General features: G+C 35.2%; 1 protein-coding gene across 14 annotated transcripts in view; it reads right to left on the bottom strand.

Moving 5' to 3' along the window:
- Ndae1 (Na[+]-driven anion exchanger 1) overlaps positions 1 to 15,636 on the bottom strand; it is a 704,613-nt gene that overhangs the window by 34,946 nt on the left and 654,031 nt on the right. For all 14 annotated transcript variants that reach the window (XR_011335338.1, XM_069842294.1, XM_069842289.1 and 11 more), the window contains 6 exons: positions 15,030 to 15,293; positions 11,752 to 11,917; positions 6,803 to 6,955; positions 4,255 to 4,404; positions 4,064 to 4,159; positions 326 to 502 (listed from right to left, as the gene is read on the bottom strand). Coding sequence is in view for 13 of the 14 variants with exons in the window: in XM_069842294.1 (XP_069698395.1) it covers positions 326 to 502; positions 4,064 to 4,159; positions 4,255 to 4,404; positions 6,803 to 6,955; positions 11,752 to 11,917; positions 15,030 to 15,293 (1,006 nt within the window). In the remaining variant the exon portion in view is untranslated. The remainder of the gene's footprint in view (positions 1 to 325; positions 503 to 4,063; positions 4,160 to 4,254; positions 4,405 to 6,802; positions 6,956 to 11,751; positions 11,918 to 15,029; positions 15,294 to 15,636) is intronic.

Raw genomic sequence — 15,636 nt, 5'->3', positions numbered from 1 at the left:
TTCTGTAGGACTAAAAATTAATCTTTACGTAGATTGTTATGATTTGCCTAATATAAGATAAAGAGATTGGGCAAAGATAAAGAGAAGCATAGATTCTCTTAGAGCAGTAATGATATTTTAACGAACCCAGTTCTCACTTGAATCTTACAAATTCGTATGTTGTGCTCGCTCTTTTCTTACTGTACAACACAATACTTTTGTTACCTGTAAGAATTACTGTAGAAGATTAAATTGAAAAATTGAGAAATATAAACAGTGATATCAGAAGAATTCTTTTTAATTTAAATGTATGTTATATGTTGTTATTTTTTTATAAGTTTCTTACCTTGAGTTTGTTCTCCTTACGGTTAACAATAACAGCTGTAATCTGTTGATCCATAAATATGAGAATTGTTCCTAATAGGGCAGGCAAAAGGGCAGCAAAGTATGTCCATAATGGATTAGCTATTGGTGAAATAACCCAACCTCGATCCTCCAATGTCGGCTTGAATTCACTTGGTACCTATGTAACAATGTTTCACTTTATAAAAATGCATGGAAACTGTGTGCATGTGTTGTAACATTAAAAAAATTGATATACATTAAGAGCAAAAGATTATAAGAGACAGTTTACTTTTATTTTTATTTTGTAGGGTTGGATTCTATATTTTTGCATGAACACATCTTATCAAGATTCGAAACTGTGGGCTGTGTCATTATGGAATGTTACAACTTTACAACAACATTAAAATTCTGTAAATGATTAACTAGTGGACCTACTCATGTTAATTATGTAAGTCTGTGCGGCTTACAGCTGTTTCAGTGCATCATCGCACCATCTTCAGAGCCTACTAGATCTCGGCGTCATCTCGAACTTCTCTGCCTGTTATGTGGATGTGTTTGATTGCTGAAAGGTGTTGAATAGTGGAGTCAAATAGTGTGTGTAGTTTAGCTATCTTGGTATTGTGTCGTTTCTTTATTTTGTGGCTGATGTTCGATATTATTTCGTTGGTGTGTGTTATGATTTCTTCGAGTTCTGTATGGTGAGTGATGTGTGCTAGATGTAGATATGTTTTTGTATGCGTTTGTGTTATGTTTATTTTTCATGTAATGTAGGTGTTTGATGTTGTTCTGTATGTGTAGTTTCTGTGCTTGGGTTTTGGTTTTTTGAGCTATGTGTGATGTGTTTTTTATGTGTATTTGTGCGTATTTTGGAGTGACTCCACTATTCAATACCTTTCAACAATCAAACACACCCACATAACAGGCAGAGAAGTTCGATATGATGCCGAGATCTAGTAGGCTCTGAAGATGGTGCGATGATGCACTGAAATAGCTGTAAGCTGCACAGACTTACATAATTAACACGAGTAAGTCCGCTAGTTAATCATTTACTTAATTTCAAATGTTAAAAGTAGTGTACGCAAGATTCAAAATGGATTAAAATTCTATTTTTAAAAAAAAAGTCAATCTTTTCCCAAAATTTAAACAATTTTACAAACTAAAGCCTACACATAAATTTAATAACCAAGTGTAAGTCTTAAATAAAAGGAACAGATGAAGCTTGTAGGCACACCAGGTAAAATTTGTGAAACCTTTTTTTCTTTTATTTGGATCTTAGCAGGATTTATATAAGAATATTAGGAAATTACAATTTATTACACAATTGGAATAGAACACGTCGAATTTATAGTGACTTATAAAAATCAGACACGAAACAAAGCTAAAGTGTCTCAGAAAATATCAAAGAATAAAGGCTTGCAAGAAGGTTAACGGTCCAGACATGATGCACCTGAAGTTAATAGTTAAATAACAAGAATAGAATGTATATTAATAAATTGAATACAGTAAATGTGAAACTGTCTGAATCAAAGTTTTGGATTTTAATCCAGCAGACTTCAAATATGGTATTTTGTTCATTTGTGACGTAAATATGAAGATTTTCAATGACCCAGATCTTGGTAGTTACACCATTTTCCTTCTTGCTTCCCACTATAATCTTCTGCATTTTGTCTGTCTTATTTCTGGCACTGTACTGAAGTAGGTGTTTTGAATTAAATACAGCTTTTGTGTTGCATAACATACAAGTGTCCGTGTCAAATATTCATCCTGTTCAAATGGTGTGTCAGGCAGTCATGATATGTTAGAATCCTAAATTTGGCTATAGCATTCTTGCGGTCTAATGAATGTAGGGGTTTTCCTTTGATGTCTATATTGATCCACCGTTTTCCTTGACGTAAATATATCAAGTTTGGTTTTATAAAAAAATTCAAATGAAATGTGAAACATACGAGGGGGATCCAGGAAATAACGACCGTTTTGTTGTAATAATTAAAAAAAAAATATATTTATTTTAAAAAACAAAGTCTATTACATAACTGAAGCTCCCTTTACTTCTCTACATAATCACCACCTACATTTAAACATTTGTCGTATCTGTTCACTAGCTTTAGAATTCCCGTGTTATACTCCTCTGCCGCCAGTTCCTTAAGCCAGGTGTTCACTGTCTTCTTCAACTCTTCATCACTTCCAAAACGCGTACCACCCAGAAAGTCTTTCAGCTTAGTGAAAAGGTCAAAATCGCTAGGAGCAAGGTCTGAACTATAGGGCGGATGATCAAAGATTTCTCAACCGAATTGATCCAGCAATTCTCGAGTTGAAGCAGCAGTGCGCGGGCGGACGTTGTCGTGAAGAAGCACAACTCCTCTCGAAAACATTCCTCGCCTCTTGTTTTGGATGGCTCGCCGTAGTTTTCGTAAAGTCTCACAATAACGATTTGCATTGATCGTAGTGCCTTTTGGCATGAAATCCAGCAAAAGAACACCTTTGCGATCCCAAAAGACAGTAGCCATGACTTTTTGTGTTGAGAGAGTCTGTTTGAATTTTCTCGGTTTCTTGGGTGATGAGGGATGATGCCACTGACGTGACTGGCGCTTGGTCTCTGGGGTGTTGTGAGACACCCAGGTCTCATCACCAGTCACAATTTGATCAAGAAAGGCGTCTCCATCTGTGTGATATCGCATCAAGAATGTCAATGCTGAGGTCATTCTCTGAGTTTTGTGTTGGTCACTCAGTTGCCATGGAACCCATCTTGCACAGATTTTGTGGTAGCCAAGATGTTGCGACACAATTTCAGCAAGCAAAGAACGAGAAATGTCAGGAAAGGCAATATGCAATTCGTCGAGTGATGTGCGCCTGTCTTGCAAGATTCTGTCGTTCACTTTAGTCTTCAGGTCTTCTGTGATGAGTGATGGGCGTCTGGGTCGAGTTTCATCGTGGACATTTGTTCGCCCATTGTTGAACATTTCGCATCATTTTCTCACATTTCTTTCATTCATTACAGTATCACCATACACTTCTTTCAATTGCCGGTAAATTTCTGCAGGTTTCAAATGTCGGGCATTCAAAAATCGAATCACACTTCTCACCTCACAGTCAGCGGGATTATCAATCACGTCGTTCATTTTGAAGTAACACAAAATGCACAATGGCGACTTGTTGCAACCAGTATTCACAACATTATGAGAACACATGTTAAGGAAGCCAGTTGACCTTCAAACAAGGAAGGGGAGTCAGCTGCGCGGCGGGTATGCGCGAACGGTCGTTATTTCCTGGATCCCCCTCGTAATTTCAGTTTAGTTCATAGTAATATGTGTTACGGTATTCACAGTTTTTCTGTATAATTGCACTACCGGTATAACATAAGTAATTTATTGTAATTTAATTGTTCCCTACTTTTTGTATATTTCAATCTATATGAAATTCATTATAGTTGTTATTCTTAGTTGTTTTGTGTAATTTAATCTAGTAATATTTAATTTTAAGATTTTGACAATGTCAGAAACTTGCACTGTATACAAGTCTATTGACTGGTAATAAATCATTATTATTACTATTACTATTATTATTAATGTTGTTATTAAATTTCCATAATACAATTCTCGTAATTTTAATTTACTGGTATTTTATTATATAATAGCCTACATATGAAGCATTGCAAATATTTGGGGCGATCTCGACAAAGAATCCCAATTGCAAATTCTCCTCTAATATCCACAATGCCTCGTATATTCAATCTATTTACCTGTAATTTGGGTGTGCTGATTCCAACAAAGAAATCCAATCCTGTCATGGACAATATGGCAATAATTACAGCAAAATCACTGACAACTTGCCGCACCTAAATGAAAGATAAATATTTACAATATAAATTTGTAATGTACTATTACATTTAAGAAACTTATACAATGGTAACGTAATATAAATCAATCTTACCTTTGACGGGAAGAAGAGGGCATTTTTGAAGTCTTTTAATTGAATTGATAGTAAAAACGTTCCGAGGAACAAAATGATGGACATTAGAAACACATCAGGTACGTAGTGTGGTGTATCACAACCTGCGCCCATCATTGTGCCATTTCTAAGCTAAAAAGGTAATAAAAATATTATATTACTTTATTTAACCAAATTTACATCTTATTTAATGAAGCATCAACATATTTCATTAATCTGGAACCTAATGTTGGGATATCCAAGACGTCTACAAGAGAAGGAATTAAAAGATTAATAAATGATAAACAAATGAACTAGTGAAATAACAGTCCTGGAAGCAGACATTGAAAACAGTTCATCAAACTGGAACTGTGTATGACGAAATATGACTGGAACTTCCTGAGGAGGAAATAGAATGAAATCATCAAATTATATGTGAAAAAGTTGCAAGTGGGGATGGTAGAATTGACTGTCGAAAATACTGGTGATCATAAGAACACTGAATATATCAAGCACCTCAATTACATTTAGTAGGATAAATTGCTGCTGTCTCAGCTGCTGTAGAGCCTAGATCATATATGTAACAGATAACTCATCGCTATGTTAAAATCGGCAGCACTTTGAAGAGAACAACTGCCAGGATCGCCACCCGTCCGCCGTAAACGAACACGAGATGGCAGTACAGTCGCCAATGCAATTCAAATGGGAATTATGACGTGACTCCTTATGTAACAACTAGATGGCAGCGTAGTAAACCTGACAAAAGTTGTTAACGTCAAAGCCTATAAGGCCGACCTATCTGTTACATATATGATCTAGGCTGTAGAGCAGCAATAAAACTTAAAAGAGGAGAGGAGAGGAGGGGAGGGGACGGGAGGGAGGGGGAGGGAGGGGAGGAGAGAGGAGAGGAGATTGATTTGTATTGATTTTTTTTATTATTATTTCCGAATTCTAAAAATCTCTACTTTTTAAATTTAAGCGAAAAGTCTTTCAATCCTTTTCAGGAATAAATTTTCCTAAGCCAAGGGATTAATCCCTCAGCCTCGCAACACTGAACCAAAGATTGTAATTAATTGATGAACTAGTGGACTTACTCGAGGTACGCAAGATTCAAAATGGATTATCAAAGATTGTAACTGAGAACAGTATCAGCAATACCTGAAAAAATCATTACACTGAATATTCAGTAGAAGTACAAATTTAATTATTGATAATTTTTTCGTAATGCATTATAGTGGCATCTATGGGAATTTTTATAATCTTCTCAGAATTAGCATTGAAAAAAATGGCAGCTGAGCCAAAAAGAGAAAAAAAAGGTACTGGTGCAGCATATCGCTGCATACTGCCAGAAAAAAAAACTGATTAAATAAAGAATGTGAAATTTAACAACACCAAATCCCATACTTATATGATAAATGTTACAATTTGTACATAATATCATCATGGGCTTTAATTGTTCCAGCCACAGATAATTTTGATTTTTCATATATTTTTTTTGTGACTGCTCTAATTTCTGTATGCGGCATTTTGTATGAATGGATTATATTCAAAATTTACCAACATAAAAAATCGCAATAATTAATATCTCATTTAATATCTGAAGAAGTAACACTTCAGATCTCTTTACTGTTTCTACACCCACAGCACTTTTTTGAAGCCATCTAACATAAAACAAAACCACACTTTAGCTGTATTGATTCAACTCATCAATAATCAATGGTGAAGACTGTGAAACACTGAAATGATTCACAATACTCGGGCCTGTGACTGCATGCTCGAGATGGTGCGAATGTTCGTTATTCAAGAGAAAAGTACAGATATAGGATTCAGAAAAAATTACGATTATTAAAATTTCAACAATAATATAACTTCATGTAATAAATAGCAAATAATGATTAGTGGAAATGTAGACAGTTGAAGATGACGATGATCTATGGTTCCCTGCAATGTTTTTGCCATACAGAGTTTAGAAACCTTGCCTTTTATCTTCAACAAGTATTACAGCTTTAATCATTACATACCTACATAAAATACATACTACACCACTCTCGGTTGAAACAAATAAGGAAGAAATCTTAGGAAGATAATCACATATTCACTACATAGAATATATTTTGTTACGTATCGTAAACTGGGGTTACTTTGAACACAGAGGAAACTTTGAACATTTTTTCAGAAAATCATATTTAGGTTTCTACATGCTGCACTTGTTATAGATGGAGGTAAATTTGGTATGAGAATGATTTTATGATAATTTACCTCCATCTATAACAAGTGCAGATAGATGGAGGTAAATTTGGTATGAGAATGATTTTATGATAATTTACCTCCATCTATAACAAGTGCAGATAGATGGAGGTAAATTTGGTATGAGAATGATTTTATGATAATTTACCTCCATCTATAACAAGTGCAGCATGTAGAAACCTAAATATGATTTTCTGAAAAAATTTTCAAAGTTTCCTCTGTGTTCAAAGTAACCCCAGTTTACGGTAATTCTTAATTACTTAATATTAAGGTGATATATGAATAATTCACATTATTGTCTTACCAGACATTCTTCCTTTGACATGTTTTGCCAGCTAACATTTGCAAGAACAGATGACCCATTCGTAGGTGCGCAGAAGCATTCATAATTAAGTTGAATGTCACCTTGAGTATTAACAGGAAACTTCTTTCCAATACTGAGTACATTCTCAATGGCCTGTAAATTAAAAATTTATTTTAGTTTAAAAATATAAATGTTGTTGTTTTCTAATGCCAGGCATTTGAGAATAAAGTCATTTGACCTCTCGCTCTCCAATATTTTTCAAAGATATTGTCATGGTCAGCCACTGAGGCACAGATTTTGAGGTGTTCCGAATCCATTTCTTGATTTGAGTTGCACAATGGGCAGTTAGGGGCAGTGGCGGTGCGTCAATAAGAGCACAAGAGCACGTGAACACCTTGTTTCCATTAATGCACGACTAGTTTTATTATTTGATACCGTATTGACGTAGTGGGGATGTATAATATCAGAATCGAGTATTTTAAACTTCCCGCATCTTGCATAAACTTCTTATGTAAACTTGGCAACTTCCGTTCACGTACAAGCCGTGCTCTTTTCGAGGTGGTTACAGGAATTTCACGCATGCGCGGGAGAAAATTGTCTTTAGCTGGCCGCTTATGACTCATCAAGAGCACAAAGTGTTAAGTGAACATGATGAGTACCTACAGATGTCAGGTGCATCAAGGAAATTTAATAGCCTGTAGATGTCAGCATCTGACTGTAGGAACGTTTACTTTACGTGGATGTGTACAGTGCTGCTACGAGAGTGTAGTTTGTGAATTACTATACTTCAGTGTCGGCATAATAGCATAGTTTGACTTTCAAACATGTGCTGGCTGACTGTGGTGGTGGTGTGAATTTAAGTATCTGTATGGTGGTGTATAATATTTAAGAATAATATTTACTGGCATGTATTTATAGCAATCAATCTATGCGAATGGGATTACAGTACTGGTATAGGCTATAGTGTATCAGTGTGTTGTGAATCAAAATATATTACTGAACACACGCGTTTGTAAATAACGGGACTGTGGTATGTATTCATTTTTAACAAACGTAAACAATGAACTCTGTTCAAGCAATTTTAAACAGTAAAGAACTGGATAAACTGGCTTACCAGAAAGAATTGGAAATAAAAAGACTGGGTTTCATTATTATTATCACTATTATTATTATTATTATTATTATTATTATTATTATTATTATTATTATTATTATTATTATATGTTGTTTTGAATTTATATACGGTTTTTTTCGATAGTGGACCATTGGAATCATGACATTTCATATTAGACTAAATGTACGATTTCAAATTCTCTTCGATTTTGGAACCATAAAATTGTGAACACATAATATTTTATCACGAGCCGCCACTGGTTAGGGGACTGATATATTTCAATTCTATGCAGATGTTTGGCCAAACAGTCATGGCCTGTTGCCAACCTAAATGAAGCTACAGACGATTTGTGTGGTAAATCGAGAATTAACTGTGAATTTTGATGCAGACAGTTCCATTTCTCCCTGTGAGATTGTGTTATCAAATTAAAAATATAAATATAAATATAAATGTTACGCAGTATTTAGTACAAACTAATGGTTTTTTACTAGAGAAGCACTTTAATTATGAAAGTTTGAATGATACATTTGCAGACTGAGCAGGGAGTGCTTCCATTATTCGGTTCTATTACGGTACTAGCTTTGTTCCTCAGTTTCGACATAGAATATGTCTTTCCCTGTACCATTCCAGAATCCGCGGTGAAACAAAAACTCGCGTAATTTCAAATGCTTATTGTAACATATTGTAGCCGAATATTAATGCTATTAGTAGTTAGATCATGAACTAATGCAATTTATATGATCATGCCCAACGACGCCACCTCCACTACAGGCATGAAAGCACCGAAGTTGCGTATAAAATTAGTTATGCTGCATGGTCTTTCTCAGTAATATCTCGGCATCGAGAGCAGATACAGAACTGTGCGACTACATGTTTGTTTTGTAATCGCAGAGTTTTACATTTTACATATTTATATTAGTTTGATCACTTTATTTTCGTATGTTGTTGTTGTTGTTGTTTTCTAATGCCAGGTGTTTGACAATAAAGTCATTTGACCTCTTGCACTCCAATATTTTTCAAAGATATTATCATGGCTAGCCAATGAAGCACAGATTTTGAGGTGTTCCGAATCCATTTCTTGGTTTGAGTTGCACAATGGGCAGTTAGGGGACTGATACAGTAGCGTGCAAATTAATCCGAACAACGTAATTACTTATGCAAAAACACTCAAACGGGATAAAAAAAAAAGGATCTAAGACACACCTCAGTAATCTATGTGGCCTCCCTTGTTCCTAATAACAGCTCTGGGACGATTTGGCATGGATTCCACTAATTTCCCACAAATATTCTTCATTTCTTCATCGCGAAACCATACACCAATGAGGGCAGAAATCATCTTCTCCTTTGTAGAACAATCCATTTTGTGCATTCTTCTTTTGAAAATTGACCACAAGTTCTCAATGGGGTTGATGTCGGGTGAGTTGCTTGGCCAGGAGAGTACCTGAATATTCTTCTTGTTGAAGAATTCTGTAGTTTTTCGAGACGTATGGCATGGTGGCAGGTCTTGTTGGAACACACCTCTGCCATCCAGAAATGATTTTTGCAGCTGGGGTACGACTCTGGTTTCCAATAAGTGGATATATTTGTCAGAATTCATCATTCCCTTGATAGGTATTAATGTTCCAGGCCCTTTATGTGTAAAACAACCCCAAAACATTACTTTAGGGGGGTAATTGGGTGCTTGTTGGAGATGAGCTGCTGTTACTCTTTTGGATCCTTTCCGTACGTAAGAAACACGGTGGCCGTGGACCTCGAAATGAGACTCATCGGAAAAAAGTACATTCTTCCAGTCGTTCACTGTCCAGTGTTGATGTAATTTTGCCCACATTAAGCGTCTTTTGCACATAACAGGGGTTAGCAGTTGCTTCTTAATAGACTTACGAGCCCTTCGTCCAGCTTCCAAAAGCCTACCCGCACTGTTGTGACGTAAATATTCGCCCCAGTGGTAGCCATTAACTCGCGGGTTAAGTGGACAGCAGTTAGTCTAGGATTTAATTTACTTTTCCTGACAAATAAACGATCATCTGCAGGTGAAGTCTTCCTTTTCCGGCCACAGTTTCCTTTTTTCTGGGGTGTGATGGATCCAGTCTCCCTGTATCGTTTTATGATCGAATTAACAGTAGCCAAACCGATGTGACATTCTGCAGCAATTTGCCTCTGTGTCATAGGAGAATGCTCTGCTAATGTCATAATTTTAGACCATTTTCGTGGAGTTGTATCCATTTGTGAAGACGACAAAATGTACACAGGATTGCAGTATTAAGTCTTCAACACAACTGAAATGCTTATAAGTACAAAACGACAGGCAAAATGTCACATATTACAAAAAAAATAATGACAGACCTTCAACAATGGAATTACACGTACTACAGATGTCAAATAAAGCGGTATGAGCAGCTGTGAAGCCAACAATGACAGAAAATGTAAAACTATGTCATGTTCGGATTAATTTGCACGCTACTGTATATTCCAATTCTATGCAGGTGTTTGGCCAAACAGTCATGGCCTGTTGCCAATCTAAATGCAGCTACAGACGATTTTCGTGGTAAATCGGGAATTAACTGTGGATCTTGATGCAGAGAGTTCCATTTTTTCCCTTGGGATTGTGTTATCAAATTTTGTTTGTTGAAGTCTAAGTATGTAGATTTAATAAATCTTTTCACAGAGGAATACGTAGATTTAGTAACAGGTCTGTAAGTAGCAGTGCTGCCCTTTTTTTCTAAAGCATCCGCATTCTCGTTTCCCAGGATTCCACAATGGGATGGTTTCCATTGGAATACAATTCTTTTATTGAGTGATATTAATTGAGAGAGCATTTTAGTTATTTCTGCTGTTTGAGATGAAGGTGTGTGTTTAGAGACTATTGATAAAATAGCTGACAATATAACTGCATTCTTAAATTTATTGATGTAGCATAGAAGATTCCTGAGACTTTCACTTATTGCAATGATTTCACCATCAAAACTTGTTGTTCGCATGTAATTTATTTTGTTGGGTTGATATTTCAGCACTTATAACATGGCGAAAAAAAAAAACAAATTTTAAATCTAGCACTATTTTCAATATCATTAAAACCTTAAATCACATATTTAGTAAAGTCTCTAATGAAGTTCATTGGAAAGTTGGTAAATATTATTTTCTTACAAACCATTCACTACATCTGTGATATTCAATCATATTTTTTGCTAGTGTACTGTACCTCCAAAATACACTTGTTCAATCGATTATAATTATTTTATAGGAGGCTAATGGACCCTGAGGAAGCATCCGGTAATATCCCAGTTCTGGCGTTGTGATGCATGCTGTTAGGTCAGGGGTTCGATTCTCGATGATCATGGACTTTTTCCATTGATCTAATCCTTCTGATCGCACTATGGTCGTGGAATTCACTCAACTTTCAACAGAAATGAGTACCCCAACTGTCGCATGAGGTAAATCTTAACATTCTGTCACCCTAAGGGTCTTTCGAGACCTTTAATGGGATGCTTTGCTTTGAGTAGACCTTGAAGCAATTCTGGAAATTATTTCAAGGCGAAAATTCCCGCCTTTACCTAGACTTCAAACCAGACTTTTCAAGTTGTAGTCCGCCACTCCATTGACCGGAATAATTTCGTTTCATATGCATGCATACCTCTGATTGAGGTTCTGGCTGATATGTACATCTATTATCAGGCAGTACATCTCACTTGACAATATGTGTCGAGGAAGAGCAATTGTTTGTATACATCTGAAATCTGATTAGTGTAATATGTAGTTAATTTCAAATAAGGCATAAGATCCTTAGTCATAGATCCACCACTAGATAAACAATTTAAAAATAAATACCGGTACTTACTTTATAAATAAAAATGAAAGCTATGAGAGTTGCAAAATTTTCTTCTGTGAATCGTGTTATGTAACATACTAATGCACTTGCATCCACAGCCACCAAAAATAAGAGGATTATTGCAATCCACATTCCAATCCAGAATCGGAATGACATGTAATCCAATCCCTGGTCTCTGAAAAGACATCAGGCATACAATAAACGGAACCATTTATGGTAGCTCATACTAACTTAGACATAAAATGGACAATTTAGTTTCATTGTACGAAATACAAACACAGTATTTTTTAATATGAAGAGCACAGGGAAAAACTTGGTAAGTCCAGAATTATCGATTTTATGTTTTAGATGTCATATAACAGCTCAGGTAGAGTAGATTTGTGTAGTTTACTGTACCAGTACAGAATAACAACGTCATTAGTCCAAGAAATTTGAAGAATGATAACCCAAATACAATAGAAAATAATGGGATCTTGAAACTTTTAACTTGCTCTCCTGTAAAAAGAGTAAAACGTGACGTCAGGTTTTCCTCCTGTACTCTTCACATGTATAAGCACATTTTTCACAAAAACATTTTCTACACTCCTGTACCGTATTTCTATGTGCGAACAGTCTTTTCTTTATAAGGGATACAGTATATTCTCATTTAATATTAGCAAGTCAACACATAATCAGGGAAATATGCATGTAAAGTATAAAACTCTTTTAAAGAAAAATACTATTGAATTTTTTGAAACCATTAGAAAATAATTACACAGAATTATAAAATGGGACCTACTGACTTTCTTCTCGAGATTAAAAAAAATAGAAAGTGCCGAAATAGCAAAATGTTAATTTTCGAAATTTTTGGTTGAAACAAATGTATTAGACCTTTAACAGATACATACCGGTAGTATGAATTTTTCACAACAATTGAACACAAAGCTGAAGATAGTACAACAAGTGTAATTGAGTGTCATATGTTGATTTTAGCTGAAATGTATTCCCAATAGGCCTACCAACTTACTGGCAGGTATAGAACATAGCACAATGAATATACAGCATAGTAATTTCCTAATACAAAGACCACCAGTGTGATTCCAAGCTAGTGAATTTCTTTTATAAATATTTTTCTATCATTGATGTTAACAGAATAATATTTATCAATGAATGTAGCCTACTTTTCATGTATTTGGAGAGATGCATGAATATAAAGAACAATTTTTTATATTACTATGATGTATCGAAGTACATATGATATTTTCGTGCAGGAATTCTGCATTGTCATATGGTGAAGAATGGGTAGAACAGAGAAAAATTCGCTCTGGAATCGGAACCGGAATCTGGTGTGGCTTGTGGATAAAGTGGATGAAGTGTCGAGCCATGGTGCTGGAGGGAATTTTTCTCCGTTCTACCCATTCTTCAACAATTTTTTAACAAAGAAATGTCTTTATCGAGAGTGGCATCTTCTCAACAATCTGTAATACTTCCTGTAGTTGTGTGTGTGTTCTGTGCATATTTTTTGGATGGTAAATGACAAAGAAACATCCAAAACATACACAAGGCACTTATGATCATCAGGCATCCCTCCAACCAATCTTCAACAATATCCACAGAGCTTAAACATATCTATGAATTTATTGACAACAACATAAATTTTGCTGTTTAATGACTACTGTTTCTCGTTTGTGAATATTTCTCAATTCGAAAAATGTTTTAAACAAATTTGACATTAATTACCAAATTTAAGTTAATTTGCAGAAATTAATGCATGCAAACTTTAAATTTGCATTGCCCATTGTTTGGTTAGAAGTTTTAAGTTCGGACTTGCAAAGAGTAATTTGTAAATGTAAAGAATTGGTGTGTCTCCTACTGAAACACAGCAGACAAAACATTGTAGAACAGAAATGTGCTTAGGAATAAGCAATCCACAACAATAATTTTGAAAATGCCTTGTAAATTAAATTAGTATTGATAAATACCGTTAAGTGAGTGAGTAAATAAATAAATACATTTTATTTATTTGTATATGTTTATCTGTACCTGTGTGTGCGTGTTTTTTCTACATGAAGACAATTTCAAAGAATTCAAAAAGTAAAAAACACACTGTAATTCAAAAGATGTACAAAATACGATAGTATAATTCTGTGTCGTATAATTTTGACATGATTACACATATGAATAAATTCTAAATAATACATTTTGAATCTTGCGTACACTACTTTTAACACTTAATTGATTAACTAGTGGACTTACTCGTGTTAATTATGTAAGATTTGTGCGGCTTACAGCTGTTTCAGTGCTTCACGCACCATCTTCAGAGCCTACTAGATCACGCCGTCATCTCGAACTTCTCTGCCTGTTATGTGGGTGTGTTTAATTGTTGAAAGGTGTTGAAGAGTGGAGTCAAATAGTGTGTGTGTACTGAAATTGATCTGTGTGTTGAGAATTTGATTGGAGTGTGTTTTAGTGTACTCAACACATTAGACACATTAGAACAATACGAAATATACAAACACACTAAAACACACCCCGATCAAATTCTCAACACACAGATCAATTTCAGTACACACACACACTATTTGACTCCACTCTTCAACACCTTTCAACAATCAAACACACCCACATAACAGGCAGAGAAGTTCGAGATGACGCCTTGATCTAGTAGGCTCTGAGGATGGTGCGTGAAGCACTGAAACAGCTGTAAGCCGCACAAATCTTACATAATTAACACGAGTAAGTCCACTAGTTAATCAATTAATTCTAAATAATAGATTAAATGGTGATCTTACTCGTGTTAATTTTGTAAGCATGTGCGGCTTACAGCTGTTTCGGTGTTTCTTCACACCATCCCCGTAAGATCGCCATTTAATCAATTATTTATATTCAAGTGTTAAAAGTAGTGTACGAAAGATTCAACATGGAATAAATTCTGTTCAATTTTTAACGTCTACTGTTCATTTTGAATAATACATTTCTGTAGTTCAATGCAAGAACCCTGTAACCCTAAAAAAAAAAAAAAAAAAACTGTAACCCTAAAAAAAAAAAAAAAAAAAAAGAGATAATATTATTAATATGGATCTAAGCCTTTTATTTATCATGCCTCTTATTGGGACCGCTGTGTAGGCCTAAGTATTCACATTAGAGAAAGAAGAGAGACGACAACATATTGAATTACCATTATGTACAATGCATAAAATGTCCCTTAATTTTGATTTTCTCAGAATAAGCTATATAAGGGTTAAGGGATTCTTGCGCTCAACCACAGATTTGACTATTGCTTCTGCAAGCTGTATGCATATACTTACTGGCAAAAGTCATACATAATAGTTTCAAACACTAGAACAGGACCTGTGGATCCGAGGATGGTTAATGGTTGTCCCGAGAAGAAACCATAGCCTAAGCCACAGACAAAACCAGACACTAGGGACTCCATAGCAGCCATATTATTCCCTGTTGCATGGCCCAAAAGACCACCAAATGTAATAATCGGTGACAGGCAAGCAAAGTACAAGAAGATAAAAGAAGCTATGCACTGCAGGGCTAGTGCATCTCTGAAGTCTGACCAGTACCTAATCAAACAGACATCAAACAACATACACTGATTAAGAAGGAATTAATGGCACGTTCAGGCTAATAACTCAATTTATTTTTGGTAGTATTAACTGAGAGTCACTCCCTACTTTCTGTGCCGAATATTTAATCGACATCACAGACATTATTATTGTATTTCCTTTTATTTTCAAAGTTTCAATGGACGAGACTGAACAAGAACTTGTGTTGAAGGATGCACAGTAATTTGCAATGATAATATCTTTGAAGCGAAGAAGTAACTGAACAAATTGGTACCGGTAACCTTCCTCCACTTCCTTATGGGGTTAGGTACAGCTTTCAGCAGTAAAATTTTTGGAAATA

This window comes from Periplaneta americana, chromosome 12 (genome assembly GCF_040183065.1).
Source record: "Periplaneta americana isolate PAMFEO1 chromosome 12, P.americana_PAMFEO1_priV1, whole genome shotgun sequence".
In the NCBI taxonomy this organism is placed as follows: domain Eukaryota; kingdom Metazoa; phylum Arthropoda; class Insecta; order Blattodea; family Blattidae; genus Periplaneta; species Periplaneta americana.
The sequence above is the reverse complement of the archived record's forward strand: the minus strand, read 5'-3'. Positions and strand labels throughout refer to the sequence as shown.